The 24,113-nt window shown below is 50.5% G+C and overlaps 1 protein-coding gene across 1 annotated transcript; it reads left to right on the forward strand.

The window, feature by feature from the left end:
* The first annotated feature begins 6,873 nt into the window (after nucleotides 1-6,873).
* On the forward strand, nucleotides 6,874-23,621 carry LOC122391309 (histone-lysine N-methyltransferase PRDM9-like). The gene is made up of 11 exons (XM_043385107.1): nucleotides 6,874-7,224; nucleotides 18,805-19,037; nucleotides 19,313-19,476; nucleotides 19,746-19,822; nucleotides 20,038-20,124; nucleotides 20,291-20,367; nucleotides 20,702-20,795; nucleotides 21,125-21,231; nucleotides 21,629-21,771; nucleotides 22,150-22,286; nucleotides 22,582-23,621. Exons 1-11 carry the CDS (start codon nucleotides 7,092-7,094, stop codon nucleotides 23,277-23,279), a joined length of 1,950 nt encoding a protein of 649 aa, XP_043241042.1. The 5' UTR covers nucleotides 6,874-7,091; the 3' UTR covers nucleotides 23,280-23,621.
* The last annotated feature ends 492 nt before the right edge of the window (nucleotides 23,622-24,113 follow it).

The following is a 24,113-nucleotide window of genomic DNA, read 5'->3' on the forward strand; positions in this document are numbered from 1 at the left end:
TACGCCCCAAGTTACCCCTGTGTAGTGATTTTCAGCGGAATCCTAGGGGTCCGGCGAATCTGTCGCTGGAAGTTTGCTGCCCTCTAGCGGGAAAAGTATTAGGTGTAGGGTTTAACAGATTACACCACGCGACTCTACCCCCAAAGTTACCCCTATGTAGGGAGTTTCAGCGGATTCCTAGGGGTCCGGCGAATCTGTCGCTGGAACTTTGCTGCCCTCTAGCGGGAAAAGTATTTGGTGTAAGGTTTAACGGATTACACCACGCGACTCTACGCCCCAAGTTACCCCTATGTAGGGATTTTCAGCGGAATCCTAGGTGTCCGGCGAATCTGTCGCTGGAATTTTGCTGCCCTCTAGCAGGAAAAGTATTTGGTGTAGGGTTTAACGGATTGCACCACGCGACTCTACGCCCCAAGTTACCTCTATGTAGGGATGTTCAGCGGATTCCTAGGGGTCCGGCGAATCTGTCGCTGGAACTTTGCTGCCCTCTAGCGGGAAAAGCATTTGGTGTAGGGTTTAACGGATTGCACCACGCGACTCTACGCCCCAAGTTACTCCTATGTAGGGATTTTCAGCGGATTCTAGGGGTCCGGCGAATCTGTCGCTGGAACTTTGCTGCCCTCTAGCGGGAAAAGCATTTGGTGTAGGGTTTAACAAATTGCACCACGCGACTCTACGCCCCAAGTTACCCCTATGTAGTGATTTTCAGCGCATTCCTAGGGGTCCGGCGATTCTGTCGCTGGAACTTTTCTGTCCTCTAACGGGAAAAGTATTAGGTGTAGGGTTTTACGGATGGCACCACGCGACTCTGCGCCCCAAGTTACCCCTGTGTAAGGATTTTCAGCGGAATCCTAGGGGTCCGGCGAATCTGTCGCTGGAACTTTGCTGCCCTCTAGCGGGAAAAGCATTTGGTGTAGGGTTTAACGGATTGCACCACGCGACTCTACGCCCCAAGTTACCCCTATGTAGGGATTTTCAGTGGATTCCTAGGGGTCCGGCGATTCTGTCGCTGGAACTTTGCTCCCCTCTAGCGGGAAAAGTATAAGGTGTAGGGTTTAACGAATGAAACCACGCGAATCTACGCCCCAAGTTATCCCTATGAAGGGATTTTCAGCAGATTCCTAGGGGTCCGGCGAATCTGTCGCTGGAACTTTGCTGCCCTCTAGCGGGAAAAGTATTAGGTGTAGGGTTTAACGGATTGCACCACGCGACTCTAAGCCCCAGGTTACCCCCATGTAGGGATTTTCAGCGGATTCCTAGGGGTCCGGCGAATCTGTCGATGAAACTTTGCTGCCCTCTAGCGGGAAAAGTATTAGGTGTAGGGTTTAACGGATTGCACCACGCGACTCTACGCCCCAAGTTACCCCTATGTAGGGATTTTCAGCGGAATCCTAGGGGTCCGGCGAATCTGTCGCTGGAACTTTGCTGCCCTCTAGCGGGAAAAGTATTAGGTGTAGGGTTTAACGGATTGCAGCACGTGACTCTACGCCCCAAGTTACCCCTATGTAGCGATTTTCAGCGGATTCCTAGGGGTCCGGCGTATCTGTCGCTGGAACTTTGCTGCCCTCTAGCGGGAAAAGTATTAGGTGTAGGGTTCAACGGATTGCACCACGCGACTCTACGCCCTAAGTTACTTCTTTATAGGGATTTTCAGCGGATTCCTAGGGGTCCGGCGAATCTGTCGCTGGAACTTTGCTGCCCTCTAGCGGGAAAAGTATTTGGTTTAGGGTTTAACGGATTGCACCACGCGACTCTACGCCCCAAGTTACTCCTATATAGGTATTTTCAGCGGATTCCTAGGGGTCCGGCGACCAAGTTACCCTTATTTCAGCGGATTCCTAGGGGTCCGGCGAATCTATCGCTGGAACTTTGCTGCCCTCTAGCGGGAAAAGTATTTGGTGTAGGGTTTAACGGATTGCACCACGCGACTCTACGCCCCACGTTACTCCTATGTAGGGATTTTCAGCGGATTCCTAGGGGTCCGGCGAATCTGTCGCTGGAACTTTGCTGCCGTCTAACGGGAAAAGTATTAGGTGTAGGGTTTAACGGATTGCACCACGCGACTCTACGCCCCAAGTTACCCCTGTGTAGTGATTTTCAGCGGAATCCTAGGGGTCCGGCGAATCTGTCGCTGGAAGTTTGCTGCCCTCTAGCGGGAAAAGTATTAGGTGTAGGGTTTAACAAATTACACCACGCGACTCTACCCCCAAAGTTACCCCTATGTAGGGAGTTTCAGCGGATTCCTAGGGGTCCGGCGAATCTGTCGCTGGAACTTTGCTGCCCTCTAGCGGGAAAAGTATGAGGTATAGGGTTTAAGGGATTGCACCACGCGAGTATACGCCCCAAGTTACCCCTATATAGGAATTTTCAGCGGAATCCTAGGGGTCCGGCGACCAAGTTACCCTTATTTCAGCGGAATCCTAGGGGTCCGGCGAATCTGTCGCTGGAACTTTGCTGCCCTCTAGCGGGAAAAGTATTAGGTGTAGGGTTTAACGGATTGCACCACGCGACTCTACGCCCCAAGTTACCCCTATGTAGGGATTTTCAGCGGAATCCTAGGGGTCCGACGAATCTGTCGCTGGAACTTTGCTGCCCTCTAGCGGGAAAAGTATTAGGTGTAGGGTTTAAAGGATTGCAGCACGTGACTCTACGCCCCAAGTTACCCCTATGTAGCGATTTTCAGCGGATTCCTAGGGGTCCGGCGTATCTGTCGCTGGAACTTTGCTGCCCTCTAGCGGGAAAAGTATTAGGTGTAGGGTTTAACGGATTGCACCACGCGACTCTACGCCCTAAGTTACTTCTTTATAGGGATTTTCAGCGGATTCCTAGGGGTCCGGCGAATCTGTCGCTGGAAATTTGCTGCCCTCTAGCGGGAAAAGTATTTGGTGTAGGGTATAACGGATTGCACCACGCGACTCTACGCCCCAAGTTACTCCTATATAGGTATTTTCAGCGGATTCCTAGGGGTCCGGCGACCAAGTTACCCTTATTTCAGCGGATTCCTAGGGGTCCGGCGAATCTGTCGCTGGAACTTTGCTGCCCTCTAGCGGGAAAAGCATTTGGTGTAGGGTTTAACGGATTGCACCACGCGACTCTACGCCCCAAGTTACCCCTATGTAGGGATTTTCAGCGGATTCCTAGGGGTCCGGCGAATCTGTCGCTGGAACTTTGCTGCCCTCTAGCGGGAAAAGTATTAGGTGTAGGGTTTAACGGATTACACCACGCGACTCTACGCCCCAAGTTACCCCTATGTAGGGATTGTCAGCGGATTCCTAGGGGTCCGGCGAATCTGTCGCTGGAACTTTGCTGCCCTCTAACGGGAAAAGTATTAGGTGTAGGGTTTAACGGATTGCAGCACGTGACTCTACGCCCAAAGTTACCCCTATGTAGGGATTTTCAGCGGATTCCTAGGGGTTTGGCGAATCTGTCGCTGGAACTTTGCTGCCCTCTAGCGGGAAAAGCATTTGGTGTAGGGTTTAACGGATTGCACCACGCGACTCTACGCCCTAAGTTACTTCTTTATAGGGATTTTCAGCGGATTCCTAGGGGTCCGGCGAATCTGTCGCTGGAACTTTGCTGCCCTCTAGCGGGAAAAGTATTAGGTGTAGGGTTTAACGGATTGCACCAGGCGAATCTACGCCCCAAGTTACCCCTATGTAGGGATTTTCAGCGGAATCCTAGGGGTCCGGCGAATCTGTTGCTGGAACTTTGCTGCCCTCTAGCGGGAAAAGTATTTGGTGTAGGGTTTAACGGATTGCACCACGCGACTCTACGCCCCAAGCTACCCCTATGTAGGGATTTTCATCGGATTCCTAGGGGTCCGGCGAATCTGTCGCTGGAACTTTGTTGCCCTCTAGCGGGAAAAGTATTAGGTGTAGGGTTTAACGGATTACACCACGCGACTCTACGCCCCAAGTTACCCCTATGTAGGGATTTTCAGCCGATTCCTAGGGGTCCGGCGAATCTGTCGCTGGAACTTTGCTGCCCTCTAGCGGGAAAAGTATTAGGTGTAGGGTTTAACGGATGGCACCACGCGACTTTACGCCCCAAGTTACCCCTATGTAGGGATTTTCAGCGGATTCCTAGGGGTCCGGCGAATCTGTCGCTGGAACTTTGCTGCCCTCTAGCGGGAAAAGTATTAGGTGTAGGGTTTAACGGATTGCACCACGCGACTCTACGCCCCAGGTTACCCCCATGTAGGGATTTTCAGCGGATTCCTAGGGGTCCGGCGAATCTGTCGCTGGAACTTTGCTGCCCTCTAGCGGGAAAAGTATTAGGTGTAGGGTTTAACGGATTGCACCACGCGACTCTACGCCCCAAGTTACCCCTATGTAGGGATTTTCAGCGGATTCCTAGGGGTCCGCGAATCTGTCGCTGAACGTCAATGTCAATAATTCGCTAAGTATACAGACGTAGCTCAAGGTATATAAAAACACTGAGAACTCATCAAAACACTCAAAACACGCGTTGTTATAATCAACTTGGCATCAACCTAGCGTGAAATTTGCGTAAAATGCACATTGAATTTGTCAAACATAAATGACGTCATTAAAGACTATGCAAGGTTTCTTTTATGATTTGATGCCATTTGATGCATACTTCAAGTCAATAAGCAGCCATTCAATAAGGGAAAACTATATTAAAGTACATATGCCCTTTTAGAAATTGCAAAAGTTGTAATAGCATGTGCAATTTTGTCGTAAAACTTTTTGATAACTTTATTCATGGCAAATTTACAATCTTTCTTGTGATATTCCTGGTGAATTTTTTCATCCTTATTTTAAATTTTACTGCATCATCTTGACAAAATTACAGGATAATAAAGAAAATAGTAACTTAATGGAAGAGAAAGGGAATCTTGCCTCAATAAATATTTGATTTATTTCTATGAAACCTTGAATGCATCTTCCGGTCCCAAGCAGAAGATGAATTGGAATGTAAACAGCAACAAACAAGCAGCTGCCGGACATTGGTCACGTGACCACATTTTCCGTTTGACCTTGAGTTGGCACCAGATTTTGTCGACAGACGTGGCGCAGCTTATTTTACTGCATTATTTTGGATACTAAATATTTAGCCGTGTGGTGGTAAATGATACCGTGCAAATAATATTGAATCATCGGTGACATAGTTACCACTGAAACTTGAATATCATCAATAAAATACAATTAATCTATTATTACTCTTCCATTGATTTTATTGTGCTTGCAGGCATAGGTAGAAACTGAAGAGCTGAGCCTGCAGCTTACAGTTGTTCTATACAGTAGCGGCGGAACACCTTCAATTAAGGGGGGGGGGCACTGCCGACTTTTGGTCCGATTCTTTCCATGCAACGCCCATAGGGCTAATGTTAAAATGCCAAAATTAAAGGGGGCACGGTGCCCCGGTGCCCTCCCCGTTCCGCCGCCTATGGTTCTTGGCTCTTGGTTCTCTAAATGCATAAATCAAGGCTACTGAGGGCTGCAAATTTGTTTCACTTATCTTTAATAACTTATGCCCTACTTTCATCTACTATTATCTGTAAGAATCTTGTATCAATCATCACCAGACTTCTTAGTTTTTTTTACTACGCCCCGGCCGCGAGAGCGGGCGGGTACGACTCCCTCGCCCTAATTGAGCTAGCCTCGCGGGAAAAACAAGCATGTGTGCCGTTACGGGACCGGGGACGCAGCGATTGATGCACGGTTCAAAAGTCTCAGGTCAACTGGTGGCCTCTGAGGGTCAGGTCAAGTGCCCCGACTCCCGAGGGCCAAAATACGATTTCGGGTTTTGAGAAATAACTTTGCCAAAAACGGCGCAGAGTCGCGATTTTAGTACCATCATGTTTGTCATGCTCCGGTGCGTCAAAATGGTACACTTTTGTTTGGGTGGGGTCAACATAAGGTGTTCACATCGGGTCAAAGCCAGGTCAGAGGCACTCAGGTCACGAAGTTGGTCGGAGGAGGTTAATATCGTATATCATTCGATTCGGTAAGTCTTCCCGAGTATATTGGCGACTTTTCCGACTTGCCAGTTCAATTTTATCAGGAGTTATTGACGAAAAAACTTGTGACCTTTGTGACGTCATAAATGACGTCACGCTAGGATAAAGATGCAAAAGTGAAGCATTAGACATTGCAAGAATTGCATGAAATTGCGATTCCATGTGCTTGAGCTAGGTTTAGATCATTCTCGGCGTCAAAATTACAGTTTCTATATTTTCCCCATTGACTTGTAATGGTGACGTCATGCGATTGGCCTGACCTCATGTGACCTCTAGGAGAAATCCGAGATATACAAGTTTTGAGACTTCTAGAGGATACTAGGTCCTGTATATATCATCTCGCTGTGACAGCTCCTCTGGCACCGAGGGCATTGCGAAGTTTCGGTATTTTGGGACTATTGCAGAGGTTCACGTGTGACGTCATAAGTCAGTGATCTGACCTGAGACGGAAATGCAATTGGTTTCCAAAGATGCGTATGGAAGCAAGGATAAGGTGTGCCAAATAGCAGCCCTCTAGCTGTAAGGTGTTTTGAGCTGTCGCCAAAAGTCGTGAGTGGAGCGCTACCGACTCCTCCGGTCGGCCGCCGGGGGTTAGGAGGCGTGCAGGGTATCGGAAAACCACCCGGTACTTTGCGAATTTTGCCGATAAAAATACGTTTCTTATGCCGACTTATAGCCAAAAGAATACTGAATCTCAAACCAGTCGTATCCTTGCACTAAATGGCTTGGTTTAGACACGATAGGTCTGAAAAGAAAAGGTCCCATGTATTCTCTATGGGCGCCGCGAGGCCGTTGGCACCAGAGTTTCGGGAAGTGCCCTCGCCACAACCGCACGTGCAGATTTGGTCACGTGACCAAGCGCATTTGCCGCCACTGTATTTATATACACTGTGGTGCAAACAAGAAGCAGGAAGTGGCAGGAAATGGAAATATATATATGGCTTTGGGCAGGAAGCCAAGAAGAGGCTTTTGAAACATAGGGTATAATTAAATTAGATCGCTTGGATATATATTGGAAAGCAACATATTGATATTTAAGCTCCTATAATATCGCGATTGTGTTGTTTTCGCCCTTGCTGGCTGCTGCGACCGTTGATTATATCGTAAGATGAAAGTCGAAGATGGGAAGTTTAGACACATACGACAGTTTTTTGCCGAGGACGCCTGGGAAGCCCTAAGTGATCTCGAGAAGCAAGTTTATTGTAACATGAAGTCCAACTATGACAAGTTATCTGAACTCGGTGAGTCAGAGCTACCCATTTTTTACGTTTTTATATGTTTAATGAAGGCTCCGTATGCTGTATACGCGCAGTATACGTATGCTGAATGTCTCGTCGAACCGAAAGATTTAACCCTACAAAACAAAACCAATGGCAAACAGCCCGTCAGTTTCTGGCCGGGTAATGTGTGCTGTGTAGCTCCATCAACGAGGAATCTTGAAAGTGTTACGATTACTTGAACTTTATTAAACTTAATTTAAACACGAAGGTAGCACTGTAACCGCTTACTAATGCTCAAAACTCTCGGCCACACAAGCCGGCCGCCCGCCGCCACACAGGTCCGTCGCGAGAAGGACAAACAGCGCCTCTGGCGGCCGGCCGACAAATTACGATCAGCTGATCGACAAAACTGGGTCACCGGATCGGCGCGCGGCGGCCGATCGTCAACAGCGGCAGCTGATCCACAACATCCTCCCCTTCAAAAAGTACGGACACCTAGGTCACAGGTGCACACCCGAGGGCCTAACCTGGCGAATACGGTTGCGGGCGTCGCACTGGGCGGCCATAGCGGCTAACAGCAGTTGGCGGACGGATGGGGGTTCCGTCCGGCTCCGAATCCGAACTATCCGAGTCCGACAGAGCACATTCACTTTCAGCGCTACTCGGCGACTCCACACGACCGGAAACTTCATCGGAGCGGACCGCCAGCAATGGCCCGACAGCGGTCCGACCTAACAGCGGAATACAGGCACCGAGGTCCGGTTCCTCGTCAGACACACTGACAGTGACAGGAACCGTCACACATGTCGCCCGTTCTGAATCGTCCCGCACAGAACTTTCTACTTTCTTCAGGTTACTACCATGCACAAGCACCTGCTTTCGTCCCCGCTTAATCCTATAATCAGGTCGCTGCACTTTGACGACTACATATGGTCCAGTAAAACGAGCGGACAGTTTCCTGCTCTTACCACGCTTCACTGCCTGCACTTTTAGCATCACCGTATCGCCTACTTCAATGTCACTCGTTCCAGCCACAGACGAGCGCGACTGGCTGTCCTGCAGTGACTGATGGGCCTGGTCGCGGTCCACCTCGAGACGGCGCTTCAGGTCACTCACATAATTCGCGTAAGTGTCACACTGCAGCTTATCTGCGTCATCAATGATCTCACTCACAACGGGCACACGCGGGTAAACACCATACACCAACTCGAACGGCGAATATCCTGTCGTGGTGTGCTGTGAGAACCGATAGGCTGACACACACACACTGACCCACCGGTCCCAATCAGCCTGGGTCTCACTCACATAATGGGTGAGCATATCGCACAGAGTGCGGTTGAACCGCTCGGTTTGACCATTCGTTTGTGGATGGTACGACGTGCATCGTAGCTTCTGGATCCCCAATAGCTCACAAATCCGCTTAACTAGCGCGCTTTCGAAGTTCGTGCCCTGATCTGTCAGAATGCTTTTCGGCACTCCAAAACGAGCAAAGAGCTCCACGAAACAGTCGGCCACGGTCGTGGCCTTCTGGTCAGGAATACAATAGGTCTCCACCCATTTCGTGAACAAGTCCGACACGACTAGAACGTACCTGTTCCCAGCATCTGAACAAGGCAGTGGTCCAAGAATATCTGCCGACCACTGGGAGAACGGCTCCCCTACGACAGGTACACTACCTACACCTTCTCGGTGAGAACGGTTCGGCCTTTTCACCCGCGCGCATCCGAGACATGCACGGCAGTAGTCGCGCACGGTCACTTTCAGGTTATGCCAGTAGTAATGACGCGTGATCTGACTCATCGTACGCTTCAACCCGAAATGCGCCGCCATTGGCACATCGTGAGCAAGGCGTATCACGTGACTCTGCATGCTTAACGGCACGATTATCTGCGGCTCACGGTCTGAAATGGTCTGTCGGTACACGAGGCCATCGCGAACAAACAGGTTGTCTCTATCACGCATATAGAACGTACCGACGTCACCTAGTCTCGCATCGTTCGTGCTCCCAGTCCGTAGACAGTCCATGACAACTGACAGCACCGGGTCCTCCCGCGTCGCCTGCTGCAGCTCTGGCAGGCTGAGCCGGCTAGACGTCGCCTCCGCCCCGACAGCAGCTTCGTCAGCCGCCGAGCTTTTCAGCTCCACAGCTCGGACCGTCGCCGGCACGTCACCTTCGGCCAGCTCACACGAGTCACCATTTGGCACGCAGCCAACACTGACACTGGACAGTCCTTGTTTTGGCACACAGCCAGCACGGTCACCAGACAGTCCCTGTTTTGGCACACAGCCAGCATCACCAGACAGTCTCTGTTTTGGCACACAGCCAGCACTGTCACCATCACCACAGTCCCTGGACAGTGCGTCCGCGTGGGGAATCGCAGTCCCCGGTCGGTGAACCACCGTAAAGTCATACTGGGACAACTCCATGACCCAGCGAGCCAGCCGACCAGACGGATCCTTTAGGCTCCAGAGCCACTTGAGCGCCTGGTGGTCCGTCACGACGACGAACTCAGTCCCGAGGACGTACCATCGGAACCTGGTCACGGCCCGAATCACAGCGAGCAGCTCGTGCTCAGTCGTCGTGTAGCGCGACTGACAGTCCGTCCATTTTCCCGAAGCGAAGGCGACTGCATACTCGCCATCACCATCACACTGGCTCAGAGTCGCGCCCCAGCCGCGCGAGCACGCATCGGTCGTGATCCGAAACGGCTGCTCCGGGTCCGGCGGCCGGACCACAGGGAAGGCAGCCACCGCCTTCCGGAGATCCTGGAAGCTCCGCTCTGCTGCCTCCGTCCACTCGAACGAGTGCCGGCGAGTCAGGTCAGTCAGACCCACCGCGCGCACACTGAAGTGAGGAATCAGGTGACGGAAGTAACCCGCCATCCCCACGAATCGCAGCACCTCCTTCACGCTGCTCGGCCTCTTGTAGGCCGTGATCGCAGCCACGTTGTCGTACGCCGGCCGGATACACCCCTCAGAGATCACGTGAGACAGAAACGTGACCTCAGACTGTGCGAAGCGGCACTTCTGGGGGTTCAGGCGGATCCCGCTCCGCTCGAGCCGCTCGAACACCTCCCTCAGAACAGCGACATGCTGCTCTAGAGTCTCCGTGAAGATGAGTACGTCGTCCAGATACACGACCACTGACTGGTGCAGCAGGTCCTTCAGCACCGTCGTCATCATCCGCTGGTACGTTGCCGGTCCATTGCACATACCAAAGGCCAGGACTTGGTAGCAGAATTGCCCCTGATCGGTGACGAAGGCTGTCTTCTCTTGTGCCGATTCTTCCAGTTTCACTTGCCAGTACGCAGCCTTCTGATCGAGCTGCGAGAAGACACGGCATTTGGGACCGATCGACGCCAGCAGCGACTCTATCCTAGGTAGAGGAAAAGAGTCTTTCACGGTGCAGCGGTTCAGCTCCCTGAAGTCAGTACATAATCGAAAGCTCTTGCTTCCCTTCTTCTTTACAAGAAGCACCGGGCTCGCGTACGGGCTGGCACACTCCCGTATCACGACCATTGACAGCATGTCCGCGATCTGCTGGTTGGCAGTCTCTCGCAGAGCCGGCGGAATCGGGTACGGCTTCTTTTTCCGCGGCTCCTCCATCAGCTCTATGCGATGTTCGACAGCTGTGACTCGTCCGAGCTGCCCTGGCGAGCTGAACACGTCCGACTGGTCCAGCACCGCCTTCAGCTTCTCCTGATCCACTGTTGACAGGTGAGACAGGTCAGCCTGTGTCTTCACCTGGTCCAGGAACGGCATCACCTCCTCGTCCAGACTGTCTTCGAAGTCCTCCACCGCACCATCTGTCACCACACACCGGCACACGGTGGCGGCCGGCTCTCTAACCTCCTGTCCAAAACATGAGAGCACACCGGTACTGAAGTTGACAGCCACTTCAGCCGCCTTTAGAAAGTCTGTGCCGAGTAGCACACAGTCAATGCACTCGGCGACCAGGACCTCCATGGTCACCTCACCTGCAGTGCCTGGCACATGCAGAACCACATCTGCAGCTCCGTGAACATGGAGACTTTCATGTCCAGCTCCCACCACAGCCTTTCGGCTGTGTCGCAGCTGCAGCTGACACCTGTCGGCCGTCGATCGCGACAGAAGCGTCCGCTCGCTGCCGCTGTCCACGACTGCATCCTGCACTAGCCGTCCATTCACCGTCACGTCCAGCTTCAACGTCGAACCGACAACCACTCGCCTGTTGGCCGTCACAGCTCCTGGTCCTGCACCACTGGTGCCACCACTGGCACTCCCCATGGCACCACCTCGGTTACCACCACTGGCACAGTATCGACTGATGTGCCCCACACCTCCGCACTGATAGCACTTAATGCCCTTCGAGCCGCCTGACTGGCTCCCTCCTTTGCACTGTTTGGCAATATGTCCCATCTGGCCACACGAATAACACTTTCGACTCACAGATCTTCCAGTCTCCTGGCAGCGCCTCGCTGCTGACCTCTGCTTGCCATGGAGCAGAGTCATGTGAGTCACCAGCTGGTCCAGCGAGGACAGGTCGCCCTCTCCCAGCTTGTGCGACCAGGCCTCTGGCGCACCCTTAATCGCCTGTACGATGGTCATGCGGTCCAGAGACTCAGCTGTCAGCTCTGGCATGACCTGCTGAATCTGACTCTTCAGCGCCTCTACGTACTCCCGCGGAGTCTCGCCTGGCTGCAGACGACGCTGGTCCAGCCCTTGAAGGATCTGCCCCTTCATCACCTCCGGCGTCAGGAGATGCAACACCTTTTCTTCGGCAGCACTGACTGTAGCATCCCGTTCAGCAGCCTGTACTTCTGCCTCAACCCGGTCGGCCACCCAGGCCGCCCGCCTACACGAGCCAAGGGCATAGCAGATCAAGTCCAGGGCCACCACGCCCGACATGTTTTTCAAGCTCGCATAACGCCGAAACTGCTTGAAGAAACGCCGTGGTTCGGCGTACTCGAACACGGGGAGGGGCAGGCTCAGTGCCCCAGTCGCCCCGGCACTCGTGTCCACCGAGTTATCCATCACCGGTCCCGTATCACACAGATTATCCGTCCGGTATCCGTTCACTCAGTTTGTTTACATCATCACACTGGGCGCCGCCATGACACACCTGACCGGTGGCGCCACCCGCGGAATAGTCCCGAAGCTTCCCTGTGACGTCACGTCCGGCTAGCGCTCTTCCCGCTGCCGGCCGACGCCATCTTCGATGATCTTCGGCACACTGGTCGGTTTCGCTCACGCCGACTGCGGCACGCGGCGCCGGTTATAATCTCACCGCTGAATGTTACGATTACTTGAACTTTATTAAACTTAATTTAAACACGAAGGTAGCACTGTAACCGCTTACTAATGCTCAAAACTCTCGGCCACACAAGCCGGCCGCCCGCCGCCACACAGGTCCGTCGCGAGAAGGACAAACAGCGCCTCTGGCGGCCGGCCGACAAATTACGATCAGCTGATCGACAAAACTGGGTCACCGGATCGGCGCGCGGCGGCCGATCGTCAACAGCGGCAGCTGATCCACAACAAAAGGTATCAGTATAGAGGTGTCGTTAACCCTCGCCCGTATCAGTATAATAGGGAGGGGGTCGAACGGACCCCCCTCTCGGTTTTTCGCAAATAACTCGTGTAAAAAGCGGCTGACCGTGACGAAACATTCAGTACCCTGGCGTTAATCAATTTTACACCTACCCTAAAATTTCATGACCCTGACCCAAATGACACTTGACCTGTGACTACCCGGCAGAACCCCTACTGGTTGACCTGACATGACCTGACCCGACCTGGCCTAAATGCATGTGATCAAAACTAACATGATATTCGTGATCAGCGCCCCGAAAAACCTCATAGCAGCCACATTACGGCGTTCTAACAGGTCCCGATTTTCCCGACTTTTGGGTCGTTGAGCTGACCTGGAAGGTCAACCAATGACCTAGGACCTTAAAATTGAGTATCTCGGCTTCTCGTCATGGGCAACACGCTCGTTATTACCGCGAAGCTCTAGCTCGATCAGGGGCGAAACGGCAAGGAGGGTCCAACGGCCCCCCCCCCCCTTATACGTTCACGGCTGGAAAAACACCAATACGGGCGAGGGTTAATCCACGGAAAAGGTGTGCTAGGATAACGGAAAAGCAAGCTGTAAACATGTTGCCGGTATTCAGCATGAATTAAATTATGGTATGAATTAAACGTGCATTATTCGGTAGTTTGTATCTCTAGCGGGAGGATGGAGCTGCTTTAAAGTGTAATCCATACGGAACGGCTATTTGGAGAACCCAAGTTTATCCTCGCCCGTATATAGGGGGGGGGGGGAGGTCGAACGAACCCTCCCCCTGGTTTGCGCGGATAACTCATGTAAAAAGCGGCCGATCGCGATGAAACTTTCAATACCCTCGCGTTAATCAATTTTGCACTTACCCTTTCAATGTCATGCTCATGACCCGGCTGACCACCCCAATGACCTTTGACCTATGACCTATTTTTCGAGACCATGTTTGGCCGAAATCGCGATTCGGTGGATGTCGGTTCGCATAGCCGCGCGTTTGCAGTCTTTTCGTGGTTTCAGGCGTTCAGACATGTGATATGATGCTGTGACATGTATTAGGGTGGGTGTCAAGGTCGCCTGAAGCCTGAAGGTCAGGTCAGGTCACTGATCTTTGATTACCTCGGTTCTTTTTTTCCAGTTTGACATGTTTCTAAGCTATTTTTAGGAGCTGAATTTGAATTTAGCAACCATTTGAATTGAACATTAACTAAGTGACCCAATAGCAGGGAAATCGGGACCTGTTAAAGCGTCGTTAAGTGTGGCTGCTAAGAGTTTTTCGGGGTGCTTATCACGAATGTCATGTTTGTTTTGATCACAGATAATGTCTTCATGCATTTACGCCAGGTAGGGTCAGGTCAGTTCAACTAGGAGGGGTCCTGCCGAGTATTCGTAGTAGGTGTCGACCGCCTCTGACAGTTCGTAACATATTATGAAGGCACCAAAGTACTTCATATGGTTCAAATGGTTGAATTCGAATTCAGCTCCCAAATCTAGCTTAAAAACATGTAAAACTCGAAAAAGTTGACCTTGGTCATCAAAGGTCAATGACCTGACCTGACCTTCAGGTGACCTTGACACCCACCCTAATGCATGGGAGCAGCATCATACATCATGTTTGAATGCTTGAAACCACGAAAAGACTGCAAACGCGCGGCTAATGCGACGTATGTCGGCCCGACATACGCCGAATCGCGATTCCGGCAACATGGTCTCGAAAAGTAGGTCACAGGTCATTTGGGTCTTTTTGTTGTTAATTGAGGCTTAACCCGCGCCCTGCTGGTGGTCCTGGATTTCCACGCCCTGCTGGGGGGGGGGGGTGTTTGAACACCCCCCCCCTTGTAACTCGGCTCCTGGGCCACGTAGCGATACGCGGAAGGCGGTGTTCGAAAGAGCGTAAAAAATAATGACGAAATCACTTCGGTCAATTTTTTGGTCAGGTCAAAGGTCAGGTCACCAGAGGTCATTGAAGGCAAAATTTCGCCGATTTCCAGGTCGAATGTCGAAAATTTCCAAGAAGCCAACGCATAACTCGGGAACCAATAGAGCTACAGCGCCGCGAAAAAGCGCATTCGATAGCCCTATTAACGCCCTTTCTGAGTAATTCTCTCAGATTTGACCTAACGTCAACGGTTTTGCCTGCAGGGGGCAAAAACTGCAAAAATAGCCGATTTTTTCTAAAACAGTTTTTCTGCAATAACTTTTGACCCAAGCCTTGTACGAGCTTACTTTTACCGGCATCGTGTTCCTCTCGTCAAGACGCATCGAATGAACTATAACTTGACCTTGAAAGGTCAACTTGAAAATTTGACCTCAGGTCAAGGTCATGACCTGACCGGAAAGGGTCATTTTGCATATCAGTCGATCCGTATCGTCGAGCTGAACACATCTAAGGCGTTTTCATCGCTCTAGCATGCCTCTATCAAAAGTTATTTGCGAAAAACTGTTAGATACCATTCGTGACCTTAGATGACCTCAGGGCATAAACAATGGTCACGGACACCATTTTCAAGTTCAGTGTGTCTACACCACTTGTAATTCGGTGTTTGGGAGTGTTTATAATGTCTTTCATCCAAAAGAGGCGCATTTCAATTTTCTCCCATTGACTTATAATGGGGAGGTCGCAAAATTGACCTGACCTTAGGTCATCGATATCAAAATTCTGAGATATACATTTTGTACATGCTATTGCTCTTAGCAATCGCTGAAAGTTTCAAAGCGATCGGTCACTCGGTGTAGTTATGACAGACATTGAAAGTTTTTATGAGGTGAGGTCAATTCAAGTGACCTGGTGACCTGACCTTGAATGACCTTGGTCTGAAATTTTCACAACATGTGTAGAATTGATGTATGATAAGGTGTACCAAAAACGGCGGCGCTCCGCGCCGCCGTTTTTGAGATATTTGCGAAAAAACCCCAGCAGGGCGCGGGTTAAATGAGCGCGGACTTCTAATGTCATTTTGCGCCCATAACGTCGTACTAATAAAACAAGTGTGTCAAATGAAAGAACCTTCTAGATACGAAGACTAAAAAGTAAAAGACTACATAGATATAAAAGAGCAACGTAAGAAAAAAAAAACAGCGCAAAAGTGTCGTCCAAGACAACTGACTAGATGTAAGGACTATAGAGGACTAGTTGGATTGGGGTCAGATCGAGTAAATCACTTGGAAGTTGATCGAATGGATAAAGAAAAAAAAATATTGGCGGATAAAACCAAGGGTGACTCGTCACCCAGTAGGCGGCGGATAGTGGTACCCGGAGCGATGCGCCCGATTTAGCGTGTTCGGTTCGGCTCAGCGAGAGGACAAGATAAAAACACGTGAAAGACAGTGAGAGGCACGGTACACCTGCGACAGGTGGGCTGCTCTTCTCCGCGGAGGAGATGACCATGCGTGGCATACGTATGGCCGATGCGCAGCCTACATAGGACGACTTCGTTATGTCTGTTCCTTTGCATGCATGACGACCAAGGCTCGAGAGTTGGCTTGATATCTCTCAGCTTACTGCTCGCGCGTGAGTCCCACTTTGCCTGCCACTGCGAGAGCATGGAAGATCGTACGACGGGATAGTAATCCCGGGCAGGCAGAGGAAATCGTCGAGTGTAGGGCGCTGCGGCAGCGCGTCTCGCGGCGGCGTCAGCAAGCTCATTGCCTTGGATTCCAACATGACTGGGAATCCAGCAAAAACGGATAGTTTTTCCGGACTGCTCCACCGAAGTTACCCGAGTTAAAATGTCCTGAACGATCGAGTCAATAGGATTAACCCGCGCCCTGGTGGGGTCTGTTTATAACGCGACCTGGTGGCGGGGGGCTATTTTTTGCCCCCCTCGTATCTCCGAAACTACTGGACGGATCCGCAAAATTCAAACGGCGTTCTAAAGGCCTGTCAAATTTGTTGAAGGAAACCAAATTTCATTGACCTCAGGGTCACCGATGACGTCACAGGTCATGAGGTCAGGTCAAAGATGAAATGTTTCACCGTTCACGGGTCTTCTAGGGAATGCGCTATAACACCGAAGAAAACGCATTTTGTCGAGAATCAGCGATAGGGCGTCAGTTGCCTAGTAGATATGTTGCTATTAGAGGTCACTGACAATACCAGGTCAGGTCACAGGTCAGGTCACCAAGGGTCACAGGTCAGGTCACATGAGCCCAACTTTACTAAGGTTGTGTGATGCATGTTTTATGGCCAATTTTTCATTTCCAACTCAATGGTGTTAGTTATAAGACTATCAGGTACGGCTTAGGTCACTTTCTGGTGAATTTCAGGTCAAGGTCAGGTCAAGGTCAGGCCAAAAAAGGTCAAAGTTTAAAGTTGATAGTTTTGCATAAAATGGGTATTGATTCGATGCAGCTCGTCACGGGGAGTCTAATGGTGGTCTTTGTTTTGCGCTACAGGGTCTAGAATTGCTTAAAATTGAGTTTGAAAATTTGACGTCATCAATTTTGAAGTTTTTTCGCTCTAACTTCGCCAAAAAAGAGGTATCAATCTCAAATTTGGTATGTGGATGGAAGGCGGTAAGGACTATCACATATATTCCTTTTTTTGCGAAATTCAAAAAACTTTTAAGATTTTTCGATTATTATCTCAAAAAAAATATTTTATTTTTGGGGGTCAAAATCCAAAAATTTCAAAAATCCGAGATAGCAGTTTTGTAGCCCTATCGATTCTACAGCTTTTATGTCTTTGTCATTTTTCTTTATTTGCAAAGCTATAGGCCTGACAGCTCTTCCCGCGAAACCCTTTTTTGGGTCGAAAACGGCAGAACATGACGTCACTCTGACGTCATTTACGGCCAACCTATCATAGCCTTTGGAAAATTTTTGGTCACAATGTGTAAAATTGATGTCCGGGAGGGTACTGAAAGTTTGGTGACGATCGGCGCAGCGGTTCTGGAGATATATCGAAAAGCCTGGAGGGGGGCAAAAAATAGCCCCCCCCCCCCCCACCAGGTCGCGGGTTAAACCGCCGTAAAGCCAATAGACTGCTAAGTGAGTCTGATAAAATCAAATAGAAAAAAAAACGTCGGACACAGATCATTTGGGTCAGGGTCATGAAATTTTCAGGGTAGGAGTGAAATTGTTTAACGCGAGGGTACTAGAAGTTGTGTCGTGATCGGCCGTTCTTTACGCGAGTTATTCGCGAAAACCGAGAGGGGGTCCGTTTGACCCCTCCTCCCGCCCCATCGGGCAATGGTTAAATTGCTTTAAGTGAGCTTGGGTGCCGGCGGCCAATCGACCGCCTATGCGTCACAGTGTACCAAAATCATATTTTTGCTTGGGTGTCAGAGGGTAAAATTGCTGACCAAAAATAAGGATGAGAGTGAAAAATTGTCGGTCAGGTAAGGCCCAAAAAGAGTGGGAAAATGATCAAAAGCATTAATCTATCTACAATTGGGACAGATGTAAAACAACCATTCTCGCAATGGCTCCTTCTCGGTGGAATTGGGAGTGGAAAATTGGGCTTGAAAACTGGAGGTGAGAGTGGAAAATGATTTGCATTTCGATGTCGTTTCCCACCCACATCTACAAATTTTGGGACACTGATGCGTCAGCGGCTGTGAAAACGTCTAGGCAAGTGAGAGTAAGATTATAATCGCCTATTTTATGCATATCTCAGGCATGATAGTTTGCTGTTGTGTCGGCCTGGGACTGGCTGTGAAACAGGATTTGGTTTGATTTACCGGCTCTATTTGACCACCGCGGTGATCTGATTCGGCCTTTGGTTAGGCATGGTTACACCACCAAGATAGGCGTGCCTATGAGTTGATGCCAATTAATCCCCGTTCAGTGTACGTTTAACCAAACTGTTCATCGGCGTTGCCACTGGAACGGTGCGGCAGTCTTACCTATGAGAAAGGAAGGTATGCACTATGTCCGCCACGCCGGAAAGGTGTTAACGCGCCCTGTAATCCCCCCCCCCCATGCCTATACACACGAATACTGCTGTCATTTGGTTAGAGCACGGCCCCAGCCCTCCATTTATGGCTGACGACTCCGCCAGAAACCCAGGAGAAGCAGTTAAATGTTCCATTGTCGGCTGAGTGCTTGTGTCGGTCCCCACACAGGAATCGCGGGTCACCCGCCGTCGTTCATGCGCGCACCGCCGCCGCCGCCCCGGCCGGCCCGACCGAAGCGTCCTCGACCAGCGAGGTCGGCCGATGACGGCGACGATGACTGGAGTCCGTCGCGATGCGTCCGGCCGGCCCAGCGGCGGTCGCGTTCCACCGTGCGACGTGGCGCCGTCAAGAGCAGGTTCCAGCCGCCGGTGAAGAGGACGGCGACGGTGACATCGGCTGAGGTTGGTGGGGAACTGTTGGGGTGGTGGTGGCTATCTTCTCTGCAAAACACGGGACATGTAACATTTTACTCCGGAGAGGTGCAATAGCATTTTTCACCTGTTTTGTTTATTGTAGGGCAAGATAGTAATTATACGGTAGTATTTAATTAGGGCGTAATTTCTGCTTATACTTGCTAGTTATTGAGTCATCTCCCGTTCAATAATATACCCGAGGCTGGAAGGTCATCGCTTGACTTTCTTGGAGTATCTTATCAACACCTGTCACTATATTTCAGACGGCGCCCGCCGCTTCCTCGGCCGTGTCCGGTGACGTCCAGTCGCAGGAGCGGCGGCCGGTCACCACAGAGGAGGCGGCAGCAGAGGAGGCGGACCGGTCTCCGCACAGGTCACCGTCGCCGCCGTACGATTTCATCGGCTTTACGCTCGAGGATCAGTTCAAGTAAGTGATGACAGCGAGTGTTATTGTGAAAATTTCCAGATACCTATCTATATCTAGCGATACCTATAAAACTAGCGACTTTTTGCTGTAATTACAACGACTGGCGCTTTTGGATTACATTTTGGCGTATTATTTGTGGATATTTACTGTTAGTTTGGCGTTCGATTTACTTTTCGCACACCTGCAAGGCAAGATTCAAGGGCCTTTCTTTATCGCCAAATAAATGAACATCCAATGCCATTTTATGTATGGTTTGACGCGACTTTCAGGGCCCGGCACGTTGTGGACACGAAAGCTGAACTGCTGTGGAACCACATCATCGCTGAGTTCAAGGACTTAGGAGAAGGTAAGTGCCGTCATCACTATTGTCACTGGTATGAATAGCATGTCCTAGACACCATTTTACAGTCACGATCGGTTTTGACGTTTATCGTGAGACCAAACGCTTTGCCCGTTACTTTACTCGAAAACGACTGGATGTTATTCTAGCTGTTGCTCTGGTGGCTACGTATGTTACATTGAGTGTGTGGGCATGACGTGATGTAATGTCAAATTTCACAGAGCCTCCCGAGCGGGAGGTGTTCAAACGACGCCGGAACACGGTCAACTACCGAGAGGAGGAGGACCTGGACGACGACGACTACATCTGTGAGTAACCAGCTACCGTCTCATAAACAAACAACACTCAACCTGTCAGTCTCCACATTCTGCTGTGTATAATTATACGGTCGTATCGGCCGCAATGCGTGTTCTTGTTTTCCGAGTCTTCAGTCTTTTTACAGAATGAAATAACCTCTTTTTCGTGTTGTTCCAGTCTGTGACGAGTGTGACCGCGAGTGGGAGGGCGACTGTCCTGTCCACGGGCCGCTGGAGGTCGTACCCGACACCAAGGTACCTACGGAACTCGGGAGGGGACCGCTAACTCCCTCACTCCATTTGTACGTCTGTTGGCATTAATTGTGTAGCTTTGAACTCCGGTCGATCACATAAATCATGCGATGTGTTTGTAAGTAAGCTATAGCTCGAGCTACCGTTGCTCATTATTTTATATCATCTCGCCGTAAAAAGTGGTTCGAGTGGTAGTTACTACCTTTGTCATGCTACAATGCCCGCTAAACTATTTAAATTGAAAAGTGTTCCGTGTTATTCTTTTCGCAATCATTGAACAATTATCAGCGGTTAACTACTTATTGTGATCACCGCAACACGCTTGCATACTGCACAGGTCCCGTTCGACATTGGCGATCCAGAGAGAGACATCAAGACCCGTCCCGAGTTCCTCAACCCGGGCCGGTCCAAAATCCCCGGAGCCAACACCGGTAAAATCCTCATTATTTATCCTGATCACTTGATTATGGATCCCCGCTTTGTTGTTTCACGATCTTCTAGGACTATATTGATAGGAATCGTTCTTTTGTAGCGTCAATAAAGTGTTGTCATGCCGTTTCCTACAGTTCCTCCATCTCTTGTTGTCCACATTAAATATCCTGCGGCTGTAATGTATTCCTTATCGCGTTCTGAAGTATATTATACATTGCCAATGCCTCCTGAATCTGTTCTCGGCAGGCTGTGTTTAGCCTATGGGCAGTAATTACTACCGGCGTCACTGACCTGTATCCTCCCCCCCCCCCCGTTCACCGGCACACAGGCATTTGGACGGAGAAGGACCTGCCGGCGCGGCTGAGGTTCGGTCCCTACGAGGGAATCGTCACCGCCGACCGACGCCAGGCCACCGACTCGGGCTACAGCTGGGAGGTGAGAGAGCGGCGGGTCTGTGGCGGGTCCATGTGGGATGAATTTTGGAAACTAAATATCGATCGAGCTTATCGGGAAACACCAAAAAGTAAACCAGTTAGGAAAATTGAGAGAAAACCATTTTTGAACCAACTCAGATATTTGCATTAGTGTGGTTCATGAGCAGAATAAAATGAAACACCAAATCTCCACGTCGTATTACTGTTTTGATGTTAGAAAAGCTGGTGCCAGATTGACATTGCTGTCATGGATGAGAAAGTACAGTCTTCAACATCTCTGTGATGCTGACACCCCCGATAACTAGTGACTCTTAACTTCTTGTGTTGCAAGTACGTAATCAAACGCTAAACGGCCATTGAGTATTGACTGATGCAGATGCACACTAACGGTTTTGCAGATCAAAAAGTGTCGCCGCGTGCACCACTACGTGAACGCCGGCGACTCGAGCTCCAGCAACTGGCTGCGGCTGGTCAACTGTGCCCGCTTCGAGCAGGAGCAGAACCTGATCGCCTTCCAGTACAAGGGCCAGATGTACTACAGGTATACACGGTGAACGTGTCTAGCGCAGACCTTGCCCTATAGAAACCTGTTCGCTGTTTCTCGCGGCTACCGTCATTCAGCTATACAGTTCGCGGCCTCATATGGTCATGGGGCGCTGGTACTTTGCAGTCAGAAACAACTGTTGAATTATTGTAACATTACTCGGTAATAATAACAGCTGAGCTGTGTGAAGTCTGCTCTTTCCATTGTTGTCATTCGGGATGTGTAAATTTCTATTGCACTGTAACCCTTTTTGGCAGCAGTGATTGTATTCGGCACATGTTAATTGTTAGCTTGATCAATGCGCACAAGATTCAGAATTCAGGGCTCGCTTGTCATTTTTCTGACTCATAGTTTCACCGTTTGTCATGGCCACAGGACGTACAAGCCGATTGTGAAGGGCTCCGAGCTGCTGGTCTACTACGGAGACGCCTACGCCCGGGAGCTCAACATCAACGTGCAGACGTTCAGGAAGGCTCCGGCCGCCGCCCCGCCGCCAGCAGCCTTCGTGTCAGGTGGGCACCCGAATATGGCATCTCCGATAGAATAGATATATTACAAAATGCTCAGTAGTTGGCCAATCAGTAAAACACTTGAAAATGTCATTTTTTTCCGCGAGGCATGACTCATGGCTGACTGCCATCCCCAAAGGCAGACTGACTAGAGCGACATATATATTACTGGCCGTCTCATCTAATAGATAAGTAGACAAGCGCAACTATAAGATTCAACAAACTGCACATGATGTCACATGTTGATAGTACGCACATCCATGTATGTTGGTATATGGTAATCAGTGTCATTCGCCAGGTGGCTCCACGGTCCGCTGCGTCCACTGCGACTACGCCTGTCTGGGACAGGAGCGGCTGGACAGGCATGTGAAGACACGGCACGGTCACATCGGCAGGAACGGACGGCACAAGTGTGAGCGGTGCGAGTACTCGACGAACGATGTGGGTAAATTGAGTAACCATCGCCTCACCCACACGGGAGAGCGGCCCCACCGCTGTGACGAGTGCGGCAGGACGTTTACTGAGCGTGGTAGTCTGACCCGTCACCGCCGTATTCACACCGGCCAGAGACCGTACGTGTGTGACGTCTGTGGGAAGGCGTTCATCCGGAACAGTCACCTAACAGATCACAGACGGATCCACACCGGGGAGAAGGTGCGTCAGTGTGAGCAGTGTGGGGCCGTGTTTAACCATCTGTCTAATTACACCAAACATATGCAGTCACACAACGGAGTGAAGCCGCACCGGTGCCAGGTGTGCTCGGCCCGGTTCGTCACACAGGCGACCCTCACCAGACACATGCGGACTCACACGGGGGAGCGACCGTACGGGTGCTCCTTCTGCCCGGCACGGTTCGCGCGGCAGTCGCACATGAGGAGACACGTCACCGTCATGCACACACACGACTACCGACACAGGTGTGAGCGGTGTGGCAGGGGATTTGTGGACACCCGTGACCTGAGGAAACACAGTGAGAGGTGCACGGTGACCAGCTGATGTGTGTGTAGCTGTGCAGGCGGGGTGGTTGTTACGAGCCTATTGTGATTTTATATTGCATGCTATTGCCGGTGGATCAACTTATTGTAACAATGTGACTGTTGGCTGTGATCGTTGATTAGGGGCGTTGTGCATGCCGCTTGATCAATTTTGGATTTAATCGCACGCACACGACTCGATGACATTGCGCTACGTTATTGAGTCATCTTGTGATTAGTTTTATTCATTATATTACTGGACCCTATAGATAAATGGTTCGCTCATACTGGAATGGTATGTCTCATGGAGCGTTGTGTTGATGTTTTATAGTTTCATCTGTTCAATATATTTGGTGTTTGCCTATCTCGGCCGTTTCAAACATGCCATTCACATACCATTGGCTGTGGTAAAACAGTCTATCCTATACAGTCTCTCTATACGGCTGGACAGCCGTGGTGCACAGTGCCGGTGCATTACCGTCCGGCCGTTCGTGGTGACCTGTCTCGGTGCACCATGCCGGCGCCACACCACCCGCGGCACTGTAGTCTGTGTGTGGTCATACCGCCAACACAGAGACGGGTTATGTCACGGGAGACCCGGGGCCTGACGAACGGCTGTGGTTTACACTGATGGGGAAATGGAACAGTGCAGTTAGTGAGTTAGACCCGAGCTCACAATATTAGGGTGTTAACAGAAAAAATCAACCATTGACTTCAGACAATTATTTTGGCTACATCGCCGCACAACATTACAAGCCTTGAGTGTTCTAAAGATTGATAATTAACTAGTTGATAGAAGTCCACCGGTTGAACTTAGTTAATCATAGGGATCAGGTCTGGTTAGGGATGACTAGCT

The sequence above is a fragment of the Amphibalanus amphitrite genome, unplaced genomic scaffold (genome assembly GCF_019059575.1).
Source record: "Amphibalanus amphitrite isolate SeventyFive unplaced genomic scaffold, NRLGWU_Aamphi_draft 000431F_arrow, whole genome shotgun sequence".
NCBI classification, from domain to species: Eukaryota; Metazoa; Arthropoda; class Thecostraca; order Balanomorpha; family Balanidae; genus Amphibalanus; species Amphibalanus amphitrite.

Excerpts from the sequence above, each read along its gene's own strand:
- LOC122391309 (XM_043385107.1), top strand. The coding sequence starts at position 7,092 with ATGAAAGTCGAAGATGGGAAGTTTAGACACATACGACAGTTTTTTGCC. Across the intron at positions 19,823-20,037 it reads GTTCAAGGACTTAGGAGAAG|AGCCTCCCGAGCGGGAGGTG; the intron begins GTAAGTGCCGTC and ends CAAATTTCACAG. Across the intron at positions 22,287-22,581 it reads GCCAGCAGCCTTCGTGTCAG|GTGGCTCCACGGTCCGCTGC; the intron begins GTGGGCACCCGA and ends GTCATTCGCCAG.